Genomic DNA, 16,088 nt, shown 5'->3' on the forward strand with positions numbered 1-16,088 from the left:
TTTTGGTTTATTAAAAAGCTGCAATCTCTAACATATTCCCAGGGAGCATGTGCCCTCTGCTGGATTCAAATTGTAAGTATTGCTGGGCGTACATGTAATGCAAAATTAATAATTTAGGCACTTCCAGGACTAACTTGTCCACCAATAAAAACAAACCTGTGGAGGCTAATCTTTTGTAGGCACTTTCGTGATAAAACACAGACAAGAACAAAATTCTGAAATAAAAATAATTGATTAAAATATCCTATACCACATTACTTGCACCAGGACTTATTCTGCTCACCTAGAAGAGTCCCCCCCAATCCACCCACAATCATTCTGTGAGAAAACACATTTTTCTGTTATCAGAAGTTCTGAATTTTATCAGAACTTGTCAACAACATATTTATGTAATTCTAAAGTAAAAATGCAAGGCCTGTGCTCAGACTTTTTATTAAACTTGTTCTTTGACCCTATGCATACAGAAATATTTTCGATACAGCACTGTATTCATAAAGCTCTCTTTGTCAGGTGATGGATAAAAGTGGAGTTTTAGGAATTGTTTTTGAAGCATACTGGCATACTTAATACGTTATTTTCATTTGATTCAGTGTTGTGTTCTAATACTTTTGTTTTCAAATAAAAGGGACTAAACAGCCTTAACTTATCTTCTATCATAGTGGAGGAAGATCGTTGCATTTTACTTATTATTAGAAACAAAAGTGAACTTCACACTACAAGAAGCTTTAGAAAACCTTAGACATTTAGTAATACTTCCCTTAATTAATTAGACATGCTGAACTCTTTTTCAATGCTTCACTAGTTAGTACCTCACTAGGAATGTTTTCGTTTTTTGCTTTAGAGATAAGAAGGGAAAGGGAATTTAATAGACTGTATGATTGATTGCTTTTTTTTTTTTTAATTCTTTCATTTTAATTGATTTTGAAAATTGCACTGCAAAATATGCTATTATTGAATAATGACTTCTTTGAATTAACCCTGGAGAATACAGAAAACAGAAAAGACAATCCACATTAAAATACAATTGCATCACCATGTTTTTAACCCTAATTTAAATATTTGGAAATTATAAAAAATAAAAATAAATAAATCAATGAGTTTTCACAGTAAGAAGTACACTAATAAAGATATCAGATGTTGCCTGATGGGGGTTAGGCACACTATGCCTTTTTGCAATTCTATTCAAGTTATTGTGCTTTCAACTTCACAGTATCTGTGGAGATTCCTTCACATGATACAACATGTAAAAATTTGACAATGAAACACAACTGACCATAGCTAAAACATACTCACTTACAACAGAATGGCTACAATAATTGTGTTCAGTCCATTTAAGGAGTTCTGTGTGGAATGATATCAGATTACAGTATTTTTCTCTGCTTTTTGTGTTGTTCCAATGTAAAAAATAGAAATAGATATGTAAACCCAAAGCCTTTGTAACTGCAGCATTTATCTGGGAAAAGTGGAGCATTTCCTGAAAGAAGAGCAAGGATGCTAATATTTTGCCCTCACATGTTGCTTTGAATCATATTCTAGTGTGCTTTGTAAAGGGCCTTAAGGTGTTTTACCTATTAAAACTATTTTAAGTTTAATGTCTGTTAAAAGGATATGAAGATATGAGTAACAGCTGCATTGTGCACACTGACTTTTCTTCTGTGAAAATGTTTTAATCTAACATCCTATTGGCTTCCTCTGGGGACTTTGGGTTATAGTTATACACTCTTTCAAATGGGTAAAGTTTATGTGAATGGGGGCACAGGAGTAAACAGCACTCACTCAGGTTCAGTTTTTGTCTTGGGTCCATTGTTGGGTGAATTTTTCTTTACGTGATCACGGACCGGGTAAAGCAGGTTTAGAATTATATACCAATAGAATGTGCATGTGTCAAAATAATCAGAATCAGAAAACTTTATTAATCCTGAAGGAAATTACTTATGTTACAACTTAACAACAGACAAGGGACATGTTACACTAAGAGCAAGTATAGAGTAATCATGTAAATATAAATAAATTATAATAAATGTCAGTATCAAACTAAAAGTACAGAGTGTTGCACCTTAAGTTAATATTGCACATTTTGAGAACAAATAAGGTTATTCTCATGTGAAGAGCAGACAATTTATTGCACAAGAACAGATAGTATGTTGCACATTTCAAGTACTTGAAAAAATGTACCTGGATATCCAATAAAGAAAAAGGGTAATAGCTTAAAGTGTGGGTGAGTGACCAGAAAAGGAGTTCTAGAGTCTGATGGCTGTGGGGAGGAAGGATTTCCTATGACGTTCAGTGGAGCACTTGATGCTAGTCAATCTACTGCTGAAAACGCTCCTCTGTCCAACCACAACACTATGAAGTGGGTGATTTAGTATATTCAATAATAGACTAAAGCCTCTAATAACTATTCACAGAAGCCCTTTAAATAAAAATATTAAAATTATCATTCCGCAGGGTGTCTGGGCTTTCCCTTAAAGATAGGGTGAGAAGCTCAGTCATCCGGGAGGGGCTCAGAGTAGAGCCGCTGCTCCTCCGCATCGAGAGGAGTCAGATGAGGTGGCTCGGGCATCTGATCAGGATGCCTCCTGGACGCCTCCCTGGTGAGGTGTTCCGGGCACGTCCAACCGGGAGGAGGCCCCGGGGAAGACCCAGGACACGCTTGAGGGACTATGTCTCCCGGCTGGCCTGGAAATGCCTTGGGATTCTCCCGGAAGAGCTGGAAGAAGTGGCCGGGGAGAGGGAAGTCTGGGCCTCTCTGCTTAAGCTGCTACCCCCGCGACCCGACCTCGGATATGCGGAAGAGGATGGATGGATGGATGGAAAATTATCATTAGCCTGAGATTATAGGATCAGTATAATCATGTGTACAAAATCCAGTAAATTTATTAGATTGTGCTATGCAATATACAATACTTCTATCTTGTGTTAAAATGCAACAAACACATAAAAAAACTTCTGTTCAATGTTGATCCAGATCAGTTGCACACAAAATACTCTGACATAACAAAAGCCTCTAAACAAATTCTCCAAAGCATTGCATCTTGCCGTGATGTTATATTTTAAACAAGCTAATTCAGTCCATAAATGTTTTGAGCAATCTTTGGACCTGTCATTTCTTCTGACCAGTATTCAGTAATTTCTTACTTTCACTCTGTTACAAATCACATATAAGTGCAGTAATCTGCTTGGTGACAATACTAAAGTTTTTTCTTAGCTATTCTAATGGTGCATTTGCCTACAAAAGCAGTTACACATCTTTATCACAAGGTACTAAAGGTTTCTGCTAAAATCTTTCTCTGCTATGAGAGATCATGCCAAGTTTGGTGGGCAGAATAAGATATACTCATGAGTAGCTGTCCCTGGATTTTGTTTCTACATGTGTAGTGAATTTGCCTCGGCTCAACAAATTTTACAACCACATCTGTGGCATGCTCAACCACGTCAGAGGCTATTTTGGTTGGATTCTGCCAACTCTTCAGCCAATAAGAATGAAGACAAAAAGGAAAGGCCGGAGATAGCATCTGGATTAGAAGAAAGACTGAGTTCTCAGGGGAAACAAAAGATAGTGCCTGTAATGATGAAAAGAATCTCAAAACCATCATTTTAACTCCGTCGAAAAAAAAAAAGTAAAATCAGTCATATGGTGGAAAGTGCCAATAGCTGTTTGTAAGTAAAGAAACCAGCTGCCATGTACTGTATTTGCTCTGATAAATTTAAGCTTGACCATAACAGAAATATAAGGCTGTATTTTATTAGGATGCTCCACCATATGAAAAACCATTTCACTCAATTTACAGAGGACCTGATTGACATTTAGATGCATGTATCCCTGCCGAAATCCTGTGCGTCTTGCACAACCCGTTTTAGTACTTCATTGATAGAGATGTAATTTTGGTGCTGTGTATCAAAATATGGCAAGAAAAAATTTACTAAGGCAAACAGAAGTGAATTAAAAAAAAAAAAAAAAGTCTTGTGCTGCCATCTACACTAAGAAATCTGTTGAAAAAAGGACCCACCACCCAATTATCATTGGGACAGTGATGTTGAGAAGGGCTTTTTCACAATAACCATTCATAAATGTCAAAAGAAAATAAAAACCTGCTCATGTGTTTTAATAATAATAATAATTACATTAAATGTAAATCTATATTTACATTAATTAGTGCAATAGTGGGAATAATCCACCCTGGAAACTTTTAGTTGTACTGTGTACTTTGGGTTGCAGATATGTTTGTGTGTCAGCCTTATTCCTAACTGCACACTTCAAACTTCTTTTCACTTTAAGAAGACATTTTTTTTTCCAGGCACTGGTAATGCATTTTACTCCACAGAAGCCATAAATGAAGGTATAAATTGTGCAAGTGTCTCATTTTTGGTCTTCTGCCAAACCTAGTGTTAATAATGGAAATATGTTTTAAGTACTTAGAAAAAAATCCTACCGGAATGACCATAATATTTCTTTCAAGGAAAATCTTGTCTGCTTCAGGAGTTGTTGGACCATTTGCACCTTCGGCAATGATCTGAAAAAAAAAACAAAAGTCAAAGTTAACCAGGTTTGTTTGTACAGCTTACCTTTTTTGCCATACTGGTATATATTTATTTAATGAGCTTCTGTAAAAAGCCAAATTTCCCCTGGGGACAAAAAGTTCTATATACCTACAGTATCTATTTATCTATAGTTGTGGTTTGGTCTGATCTGTATATTTATTAAAAAAAAAAAAAAAGTACTTTGCCTGCACCTTTGCTTTAATCCGGTGTGCATTGGTCTTTGTCAACTGCTTTTCACTGGCTGCAGGGATGAGGATGTCACAGTCCGCTTCAAGGATATTGTCTTCATAAGGTGTTGCTTTGGGAAATCCTACAATGGTGCCATGTTGCTGTAAAAGACAAAAAAATGTATCACTTATTGTAAACATGAATAGCATTTTTGGACATGTCAGATGGCAAATATACATTAAGATTTAAGCACTTGAAAATGAACCACAAGTAATTTGCAATGATGTCTAGATGTAGTAACCTCACATTACTACTAGGTGGCTCTGTTGTTCTGGCTTGCTTCTCTACGTAAAAACGCTCCCCATGCAAAATTCAGACAAATATAAATTTTATAGTGTCTTGTTGCTAAAGTATTAATTATTAACTTACCTTTAGTACACTAGGAACTAGCTTATTACTGAATTAACTAAAAGAACATCATCATTTTCTCCAAATGGTTACTCTGGAAAAAGAAGTTTCCGGCCAAAGCCTTGCTTGTAACAATTTATAACTAATAATAGATAACGAACTGTCACTGCTGTAAGCGTTTCATAGTGTTTAAAAAACACCACAATAAACAGAAGTAAAAAAAATAATGATAGAAAAGATTGATCTGGTGTTGCCAAGAGAGTAAAATGCAGCCCATTTCTGCATTTAAAATAGCTTAAAACAGAATGAGCACTCACTAGGATCAACTGCCATAGAAAATCAGTAGGAACTATATATATATATATATATATATATATATATATAACAGGCTACAGTGGCTGACCGTTTGTCTGTCCAGGATTTTAAATCACCTATAGCTCACAAACCGTTTGACCAGTTGACCTGAAATTTGGTACACATATACTATATGACGTCTACTATGCACTTTCGAGGTGATGATTGACCCCAAGGTTATTCCTCTTTTAATTTTATTTTATTGTAAAATCAACTCTCTGCAGTGGGCGCCGTTCTCATCCTTACTACCTTCGCTGTCACTTCCCCTACCTCTTCATATCTTAAATCATTCCTGAGGCAGATGGAAGAATTAAGTGCCAGCTTAAGTGAAAAATGAAAGAAAACATACTAAATAATTGTAACACAAACACTGACCATCAGTTTTAACGTGAAAAGATGCTCATAAAAGAAGAGAAGAAGCGGGCCGATAGGGTGGAGAAAAGAAGAGCTGCTCAGGAAGCAGCAAGCATATCAACCTCTGAGCAAACAAATGCTAAAACATACAGAAAAAAAGTATGAAAACTATGAATGCTCTAGTCAAGTGTATTTACTGAACGTTATCATGCAGTGCGCTGTTACTGGTTAAATTATATTAGCCAAACGTGGCAGAGCTGATTCAATATTCAAAACACTATTCCATGAAGCAGTACAAGAACGTTCCAGTTGACTTGCAAACAAATTAGTAACATTTTCTTTAATAACAGACTACATAGCTTTAAAAGGCTCATACTAAATTAAATTTGGAACTTACCAATTTATAATCCTCAAGCTCCTTAGGGTCAATACCATTAGGGTTCCAAATTGCACCATCTACTTCTCCAACACCAATGCACTTGGCACCATAGCGGTGTAGATAACGCATGGAGTGCAGGCCTACATTACCAAATCCCTGTGTGGGAAAGCAGAGAATAAGAATTTGTTTAAATGTGGCATGAAAAAGTACATGAAGGATGCAACACCCAAATTATACCTCCAGTGGAAACCAGCTGGATGTCCGAGTAATACTATAAATTATTTGTTAAAACAATGCCCACTAAAATAGTGGCTACTGAACCTAATAAAAAAATATATATATATAACACAGGTACAAGCAAACTACACAATGTTTACCTGAATAATTAAAAGACCAGTAAAAAGCATACAAGACTTGATTCTATTTAAAGCCATCTCCTCAGAAAAACAACAGAGTGCAATTGCAGAACACAGAACCTATGAGGTCAGTCATGCAATGCCCCAGCATCACGAAATGCCCTCGACGTCAGTCACGAAACACCCATCGCATTAGACTATGTTTAACTGTGTTTATGGGCCCTGTTAAACTATGGTTAAGATTAGGGTTGTGGGAGGGTTATCTGAATTAAAGAGTGTTTAGTGACTGATGTTGTGGGCATTACCTGACCTATGTCATAGGTATTGCAGGCTGCCGTTAGACCCTCTTCCAGAAGAATAAAAGTCGGCGTTATCGTGATCAGAAGTCAAATTAAAAAACTTCTAGAGCAGACACAGATATTTTGGAGGATTTCTTTGTAAATCTTAAGTCAAGGTAAACAGAAAATTTAGAATTTTGTTTGTGAAAGAAAAAAATTCTTAGTGCTGTTGTGGTTGGCAGTGATACAAATGAGGACAAATTTGTTGGTTCTCCATGAAAAAAGAAGAACCTGCTGAAAACTGACAAAAGAAATTAATACCCACTATTGTTTATTCCTAAATTTAACAAAAAGCAGACCTTGCCTTAGAATTTTGATTCAATAGAATATTTCCAAAAATAACACAAATGAAAATGGCATGGAGAAAAATGATGGGACCCTTAACATAATATAAGCTCTCAATGAGACTTTCGCACCAGGCAACAGATAGTTTGGCTCACTCTTCATAAGCAAACTGCTCCAGCTGTGTCAGGTTTGAAGGGGGCATTCTCTATATTGCACATTTTATTTCTTTCCATAGATGTTTGATAAGATTAGCACTCACAGATGCCACTTAAGAATAGTGCTTTTAGCTGTGTGTTTTGGCTCATTATCCTGTTGGAGGATTATCTTGAAATTACACTGTTCCCTGTACAGACTCAAAGTGCCCCATACTAGATGCAGCAAAGCAGCCCCAAAACATAACCAACCCCCCTCCATGTTACACAGTAGGTATGGTGTTCTTTTCTTTGAAAGCTTAAATTTTTTGTCTGGTACACAGATATGACGCGACTTGCCAAAGAGGTCAGTTTTTGTCTTATCTGTCCATTTTAGAAAATTCCAATTTGGCTTTCTTATGTTTTCTATTCAACAGTGGAGTCCACCTGGTTTGTCTTCTTTCATTGATCCCACTGTCACTCACAAAGAGAAGGATGGTGAAAACAGACACTGATGGATCTTGACTTTGAAGTTCAGCTTCTCTCTCTTTAGAACTTGTCCTTGTTTTTTTGTCTATCATTCTCACCATCCTTCTGCCAATTCTGGCGTCGATTTTCCTCTTGTGGCTACATTCAGGGAGTCTGGCTACTGTCCCATGGACCCTAAACTTCTTAATAATATTCAGAACTATTGTCAGAGGAACATCAAGCTGCATGGAGATGGTGTTATAGCCTTTGCCTTTAACATGCTTGTCCAGGATTTTCTTTCTGATCTCCTCAGACAACTCTCTTCTTTGCTTTCTCTGGTCCATGTTCAGTGTGGGACACACAGAAATACCAAACAGTTGAGTGACTAATTTTCTCCATTTAAATAGGCTGAATGACTGATTACACGATTCGAGGCATGTTTGATACTAATTGAAGAAAACAGCTAGTTTGAAAAATCACTTTAATCGAAGTATTTATTATCTTTTTTAGGGATACCAACAAATGTATCCAGGCCATTTTAGAATACCTTTTCATAGAATAAACAAAACTTGACCTTTTTTCACACATGCTTTGCTTTACTCAATGACATACTGTATCAAAGACATGTAGGTACATGTGGATGGTAGACAATAGTTTTTCATTTAATCGCTCTCAGGTGGTATACTGTACTTTTTCCAATGAGCCTTAAGGGTACCAAAAAATTTGTCCACGTCAAAGAGACTCTAAGAAACAGGATCTCAACCCTGGTGCAGTCACTGTTATATAGAATTTAAACATTTTCTCAATGTCTACATGAGCTTCTCTATAGGGACTCCAGTCTTTCTACCACATCCTAAAAACACATATATAGACAGACTGATGGCGGTAAAGTGGCTTGGTACGAGTTTGCACATGAATGTTCCCTTCAACGTACTGGTACCCAAAGCTGCTAGGATAGGCTTCTGTCTCTTTCAGACAATGGAATGATTTCATCAAGTTTAGGTAACAAATTCACCAATGGATGGATAAATAAATAGACGAATGCAAAATGATTAATGTTTCTGTCTCCAAAAAAAAAAAAAAAAACCACAGTTAGTCACTGGCAGATCATCGGACTGTTTCTTCTAATTATTGTATCAACTAACAAAAAGAATATTCATAAGAAAAATGAAAAAAAATCCTGAATTCTTTCCAATTAAATACAATTTGAAAGGAATGCAAGGGATCATAAAAAAAGATGTTGTTCCTTCACTAAATTCAATTATTGTGGATTTTAATGCTTTCTTTATAAAATTCTAAATAACAAGTTGGTGCAAGTAAGTAAGTAAATTGCGCTTTTAAAGAAATCTCCTTTTAAAATAATTTGTTCAACAGATGGATTTAACGCAAGATTATTTTCTACTTAGCAGAACACTATGCCAGAGTATTGTTTGCTGAAACTACACAGATTCTATGCCAAGTTAAAAATCAAAACAGCTTTGCGTTTCTTCTCAGTAACCGAACCACAATGCAATGTATTTAAAAACCAATTCAGTAAATAGAAATGTATGCCATCTGTCTTTACCTGAATAACAAAGGTCTTATCCCCAAACCCAGGAGTCATGCCTAATACACTCATGTATGAAGCTTCATTGATGAAGTTCTCAATACCATGAAATACTCCTCTACCAGTTGCAGAGATTCTGCCATGGATGCCTCCTTGGCTAATTGGTTTCCCAGTCACACAAGCATGAGCATTTATATCCTATGAAGGAGAAAAAACAAAACAAAGAGGATATATTTGCTTAATCAAAAAGGCAATCAACTTAATTTATTCTTATATAGCACCCTTATCCTACAAGCCTAGCTAACTATATTATAATTACAAAATAAAATGCTGAAACAAACCATGCATAAAGCATTAAAAATGTTACAACAGATGAGCAAGACAATACACTGCTGAGGGGAAGGAATTTTAATATTTTGCAGGAAAATACTAGCTGTTGATAGAGGTTAATAGCCTGCATAAGAAAAGCTCTTTCACTAAGAACCAGAAAATTTAAGATTCTGGTTGGTTCAGAACTAATTTAAAATGGAATTAAAATGTAAGTGTTTCTATTCATCACAGGTTGTTTGCTTCTCTATCCAGTTTAAACTATGCGTTTATCAGTTTTAATTCTTGGTAATTATATGATGTGTGAAATTGTACTTTAAACCATCCAAAAATTACTTTTTTGGTCTTTTTCAAAGGTTGAATTCAATTGTTGTTCTACAAACTGATTAGAAATACACAGATAAGACAAATCATACCATATGCATAGCAATGTTAAAATCAACCAGCTTTCAGACTGCCAGACAAGTTCCCTAATTAAATATCTTCCTGGAGAACAATGGTAGAGTACATTTGAGGAATATAATTTTATTAGAGATTCCTAACACAGTTAAGATCTTTACTGAAAGGCTCATCTAACCTGGCACATGTATTATTTGTACAACTTTAATTGTACTGTAAATTGTAGTATATTTTTGATAGGACAGTAAAATAAGTGATATAGCAACTGCTATTTCAGATGACCGAGTCCATTTTGTACTCCCAAAATAATGCTAATTTTGGGAAAAAGAAAATAACACTCTGCATCAAGTTTATTTATGTTCTTTGTACATTTTTCTTTTTTTATATAAAGTAGAAGATTTGTTTTCGAGAACAGCCAATCAGCGAACAGGTTCAAACTTTTATTCTGCTGAAAACGAATTGATTCCTTTAAGATACAAAGGAAGGAAAAAAGAGAACACTTCTGCTTTCAAATGGTACATTCCTTATCCTAACAACCCTTAGTGTCTCTATAGCAACTTGATACCAAACAGATTCTTGAATTAAGTTTTCATGCTGCCATGGTGGCATAAGTTCAATTGTGGCTTTCTGACTGATGTGATTTGTAGCTTAACCTAAAATGCACCCCAACTTAAAAAAAAATTAATTCTTGGATCCAAAGATAATATATTAACTCAGCTTATTGTACCTCCTTTGTCACCTTCAAGATTGACAGCAATGGAGACAAATGTGATTAAAACACTGAGCATTTATTAAATAAAACACATGCAAATTTTGCATAACTAAGAGCTATAATAACAGAGAATCTGCTAAGTTTATATTCAGAGGTTGAATTTATAATTTAATAGTAACTGTCAAATATGGTACGATCTGACTCATTTTTGAGAGAAAAATGTTACATTAAGAGAGAATGAGGTTTTACACTAGTCAAAGTATGACCAAAAAGCTACATTTAATATTATCAGATAATAGTGCATAAGTTGTTTGTAATTCGGGGCCACCATGCTAGAAGATCACTGACCTGCATATTTCTTTTTCCGTAGTGGTAAAGCAACCACTAAGCTCAGAACCAAGGGACTCATGTATAACGCCGTGCGTAGAACTCGCACTATAACATGGCGTAAGCACAAAAGCCGAAATGTGCTTACGCACAGAAAAATCCAGATGCAGGAATCTGTGCATACTCCAACTTCCACGTTCTTCCGCTACATAAATCCCGATCAGCGTGAAAACTAACGCTCGTGCACGCGATTTATGTTACGCCCCAACTCCACCCAGAATTACGCCTCTTTGAATATGCAAATCAATATAAATCGCCCTTAAGCGCAGCCTTCTGTGAAAAGACAATGGGAAAAGCACGGGGAAAATATAAGAATTTCAGCGAATACCAAGTGGAGGCAAAGGAAAAACATACTATTTGTTCAAATAAACTGTGGTATAATCAACAAAAGGAAGTTGATCGAGTGACATAGCGTGTTAGAGAAACTTGAAAGCTCACATTCACAAATCGCACAGTGCCGGAAATAAAAAAGAAGTCACATATCAAAGTCGTCGTGAAAAGCCGAGTTGTAAGCCCACTGAGTGTCATATGAAAGCTTATTAGGGTACAGAGAAAAAAGGCACACAGTGGGGAAAAAGCACGAAATGTCAACTTCAATCTCGACATTTCCACTTTAATCACGTAGTTTATTTTTTCATTAAAGTAGAACATCATAAACTTCATCTTAAAATCGTTTAATTAACCAGTTTCTCAAATCACATCGTAATTAAAGTAGCACGTTAAATGCTTTGTTTTGTATTTGATCTTCTCTATGTGATCTATGTGTGTGAATCACTACTTGCTTCTTAAACCGCTCTCTTCCTCCAACTGGACACAGAATCCATTACATTCATGATATTACAGCTCTCTGAATAACTAAAATACTGAGATGTATACGTGATGTCATTTTCATGATGATAGGAGTTAAAGCACATTATTAAACATGTGTTTCACTTCGATGAAATAATTTATTGCAGCAGTACTCAGGGGCAGCTCTAGGCTTGTGGTGGCACTGGGCAGAGGAAGAATCGGTGGCTCCTTCGCCCGCCCGTCAGTAAGGTAGCTTATGCACGGTGGAAGGCCACGTATGTTGCAGACACTAGCCGCCTCGTGCTCATGACACAAGCATTTAACTTTTGACGAAATTTGTCGCTGCGTTCTTAGCTGTGTTATTTTCTCTTTCTGTTTTATATTCAATATATATTGGCGTAGCCGTCACTGCAGTCAGTGCTTTTCTTTCCCCAAGTAACCGATCGCCATACAATCAGCTCTGTAATAGAAGTTAAGCCATCTGTAAGCTTAGCGCCGATTCTTCAAAACGTTTAAAGAACATTGAAATATCTTCGTAGTACATGTTTAATTATTCTATCCTTCACGACACTCCCAGTGAAGAATATAGATTATTTAAATGAAGTTAAAGTTTTATCTGTATAATTTAATAAACATATTTTGCTGCATTTCACCTTAAAAATGATATTGTCATCATATGTAAATACGCGCTTTATAAAGTGGCTCAGGTTGTGCGATATTATAACTGTAGTGCAAGTTTACAGTGGGGTGATTGTATTTATAAGTACAAACAGTTCTACAAGGAGCACTTGAATGACTGCATTTAAAGTTCTTGGGATGAAACTGTGTCTGAACCGCAAGGTCTGTACAGGAAAGGCTTTAAAACGTTTTGCAGTGGCTGAGACAGCGTGTCCTTAAAGCTGTACATCGATAATTCCCTTTCCGATCAGCTGCTGTTGTGATTCACACTCAGATACAGTGATATAAATACTCCGAGTGGTGCAGTGAGAGAAATATGGAAAAAGATGATCCGCTGTGGCAACTCCTAACGGGAGAAGCTAGAAGAAGAAGAAGAAGAGAGTAACAACGCTAAAGCAGTTATGGTATTTAGAATAGTTTGACCATTCTGTGGACCATTATATTGTTACAAGTTAATTACAATCAGATGCATTACACTAATAAACAATATGCGGTTAGTTTCGGTGTATTTATAAAGCCGCGTCAGGAAAATAAGGTGTAACCACACAGGAACAGTAGCACTGCTTTGACGCTGGGTGCCGCCAGTCTGCAAAACCGAGCGGAGAACTTGCGTACGACAAGGCATGAGGTACCGTGGAAAAGTGCGTGGCTTTACGCCAAGTGTAGGTTTTATACATCGCGATTTGAACGTGGAAAAGTTCTTACGCAACATTTCTGTGCGTACGCACCGTTTATACATGAGGCCCCAGTTCTTGGCCATGCCACCACTACAGATGCTTTGATCAATTCGATCTAAATCAGCCGAGTTTCACTAAAAAAAAGACATCGGGGATCTGTAAATTGGCCGATCACAAAAAAAAAAGATCTTTTCAGCCTCGGCTTTATAGTAATTTAGTTGCAGTGCACCTTTACGCAAGGTATTGTGGTAATTGAGCCACCACACAATTTTGTGCTGCAAATTTCCTGTAGTATAACAAAAAGCAAGTCAAAGCTTGTTTTTACAAGAGACTGAGAGACGACAAGAATATGAGCCATTACGTTAAAAAAAGAGGAGTAACAAACTGAGAAAAAAGAAGTAGAGGAGTCATCCTGCACAATTAGACAAACAATGAGAAAAACTACTTTTACTTTGTGCTTTAAATTAAAACGGACACCGTCTGAGTTTGGACAGCGAGCTTGTTTAAAGTACAAATTTATTTTTAATTGAAAAAAGATAAAGACCAATTTGAAATTGCTGTTTATTAAACAATAGGCTAGTTAGCTTAACAGTCTTTTACTTATAACCTTATTTAGCATGTTAAGTCTTCTGTCTTCTTTGCAATTTTTAAAGAAGAGTACTGTGTTTATCATTTGTTTCTGTGTATTATACTGTGTACGTTTTGGTAAGAAACAAATACTGCATTATTAAAATGGCAATCCATATTTAAAATTACATCTGAAGAATTATGTAAGTCTAGCTGTTGCACTGAAGGAAAAAAAAAGCACATACACATACATACACACACACACACACACCTGTATGGACATAGTAGATGTATACTTTAACAGTAAAAAAGCTGTAGTGCAAGTAATGACTAAAACCTATTATGTTTATAAGAGTGTGGGAGAGTTTATAAGGGCTTAAAATATATAAAAATAACCATATAAACATATGGTTTTTACTTCGTGGATTTTCACCTTTCGCGGGGGGTTCTGGAACGCAACCCCCGCGATCAAGGAGGAATTACTGTAGTTTGTAAACCATAAACCCATTAATCCTCTGGAGGCAATACTGGAAAGGGGAGAGGTTGGGAGCATGTGCACCACACGACAAACCTGAGTGCACCACACTGGAACAGTGCGAAGTGTTTTATGGTGGTTTGAGTGCCAATCCTGCTGCCAACCCCCAGGTTTTCCCAGTAATCTGGAGGACCTGCTTGCAGGGCTGGATGCAGATTAAAATCATACCTAGGACGAAGCAATTACAGGTTAAGGGCCTTGATCAATGGCCCAACAGAGTACATTCACATACTGAAAGCATCCAATGCAAATCAGGAGCCATCCTTGAATGAAGCTCTAGTCCACCACAGGCTCATTCACATACACTGTAGACATTCACAGTAAAACAAGCAGCAGCTTGACAGAACACTGCATTTTCCTGTTACTAGTAAAATGTGTTGTTTCTTCTCATTATTTGTATTGTGTACATATTACAATTAAATACTTTTACAGTCTGGTTTATACATATCTGCCTGCACATGAAAAAACATTTATGGAGCTTACAGATGCAACCTCCTCCTGTTCAAATGAACATATTTTCAAGGGATTGTCATTCAAATAATGCTACTTACATTGTGACCCATCGTATTTGCATAAGTGTCAGCAATCCAGGACATCTCTCTTTCTCCAGTGCTCATATCAGGGGCAGGGACATCAATACCTGGGCCTATATTGCAAATATGGATGAAGAATGAAAATCTATTAGTATACAAATACATATTAATCTACAGAATAATAGCGAATGGACATTCAGGTTAATAACAGACATACCAATAGATTTATATAAACAGGTAATTAATATGACTCAAAATATCTAACTTAGTAATGCAACAATGTAATGATTCATACTAAAAACTTACCATACCAATATGCTTATTGTATTCAATCAACTGCAAGTGTAGAGGAGGTTTGTTTTGGTCCACTGAGGGATTTGACATGTTAAAAATGAAACCAAGAGCCTCAGGTTATCATGTCTATATAACTTTAAATGACCATCTTTATTATAAATTATTTAAAGATGTGATGGTCAGAGTGGGTTTTTATGAGTAAACTAATAATAAATTAATTAATCAGTAATAAAACACATTCCAAACCAATTAATGTATATATTAACTATACATATGTATTATATTTATGTAGAAAGAAAGAAAGAAAATCTGGATAATACTAGCTGGTTTTAGGAAATATGCCCTGCAATGGATTATTATTTCGTCCTTGGCCTGATCCTACCTTGCTTCCATTGCAACCTGGACAGGTTCTGGTTAAACAAGACCCTGTCTTGCACGAAAGAACAAGTTGCAAAAAGTGATACCCTAATGATTAGAAATCTAGTCAATAAACAATGCTGGGTATGTCTACATTGTTAAGGATTTTCCATGATTTGTTTATCAATGGTTTAAAACATTGAAGTTTACTGTCCTAAATTAGATTGGGTACACACAAACTTTGTGCATATATATATATAACCTGAAGGTGAAAAATTATTTTTCATGTACCATCCACCCTAATAAAAAGATAAGTGTGTGTTTGTCCGGTTGCTATGTCTCTGTCAATCCAACAGATGGCGCATCACAACCAGATGTAGTAATAAAATGCATTGCATTTGTCATTCCAATAGATGGCACAACATAAAAATTTGTATCAATGCATCTTAATGACGGAGTGTTTTGTCATAGGACAGCAACATACAGTAAGTGCACGGTTTCTGT

General features: G+C 36.1%; 1 protein-coding gene across 1 annotated transcript in view; it reads right to left on the minus strand.

Annotated features, from left to right (window-relative positions):
- LOC120538916 (glutamate dehydrogenase, mitochondrial) overlaps positions 1 to 16,088 on the minus strand; it is a 60,250-nt gene that overhangs the window by 23,399 nt on the left and 20,763 nt on the right. The window contains exons 5-9 of the mRNA XM_039768531.1: positions 14,952 to 15,046; positions 9,348 to 9,527; positions 6,224 to 6,361; positions 4,734 to 4,871; positions 4,434 to 4,514 (exon numbers count right to left, since the gene is read on the minus strand). Of these exons, the coding sequence (XP_039624465.1) occupies positions 4,434 to 4,514; positions 4,734 to 4,871; positions 6,224 to 6,361; positions 9,348 to 9,527; positions 14,952 to 15,046 (632 nt within the window). The remainder of the gene's footprint in view (positions 1 to 4,433; positions 4,515 to 4,733; positions 4,872 to 6,223; positions 6,362 to 9,347; positions 9,528 to 14,951; positions 15,047 to 16,088) is intronic.

Source organism: Polypterus senegalus, chromosome 1, assembly GCF_016835505.1.
Source record: "Polypterus senegalus isolate Bchr_013 chromosome 1, ASM1683550v1, whole genome shotgun sequence".
Lineage (NCBI taxonomy): Eukaryota > Metazoa > Chordata > Cladistia > Polypteriformes > Polypteridae > Polypterus > Polypterus senegalus.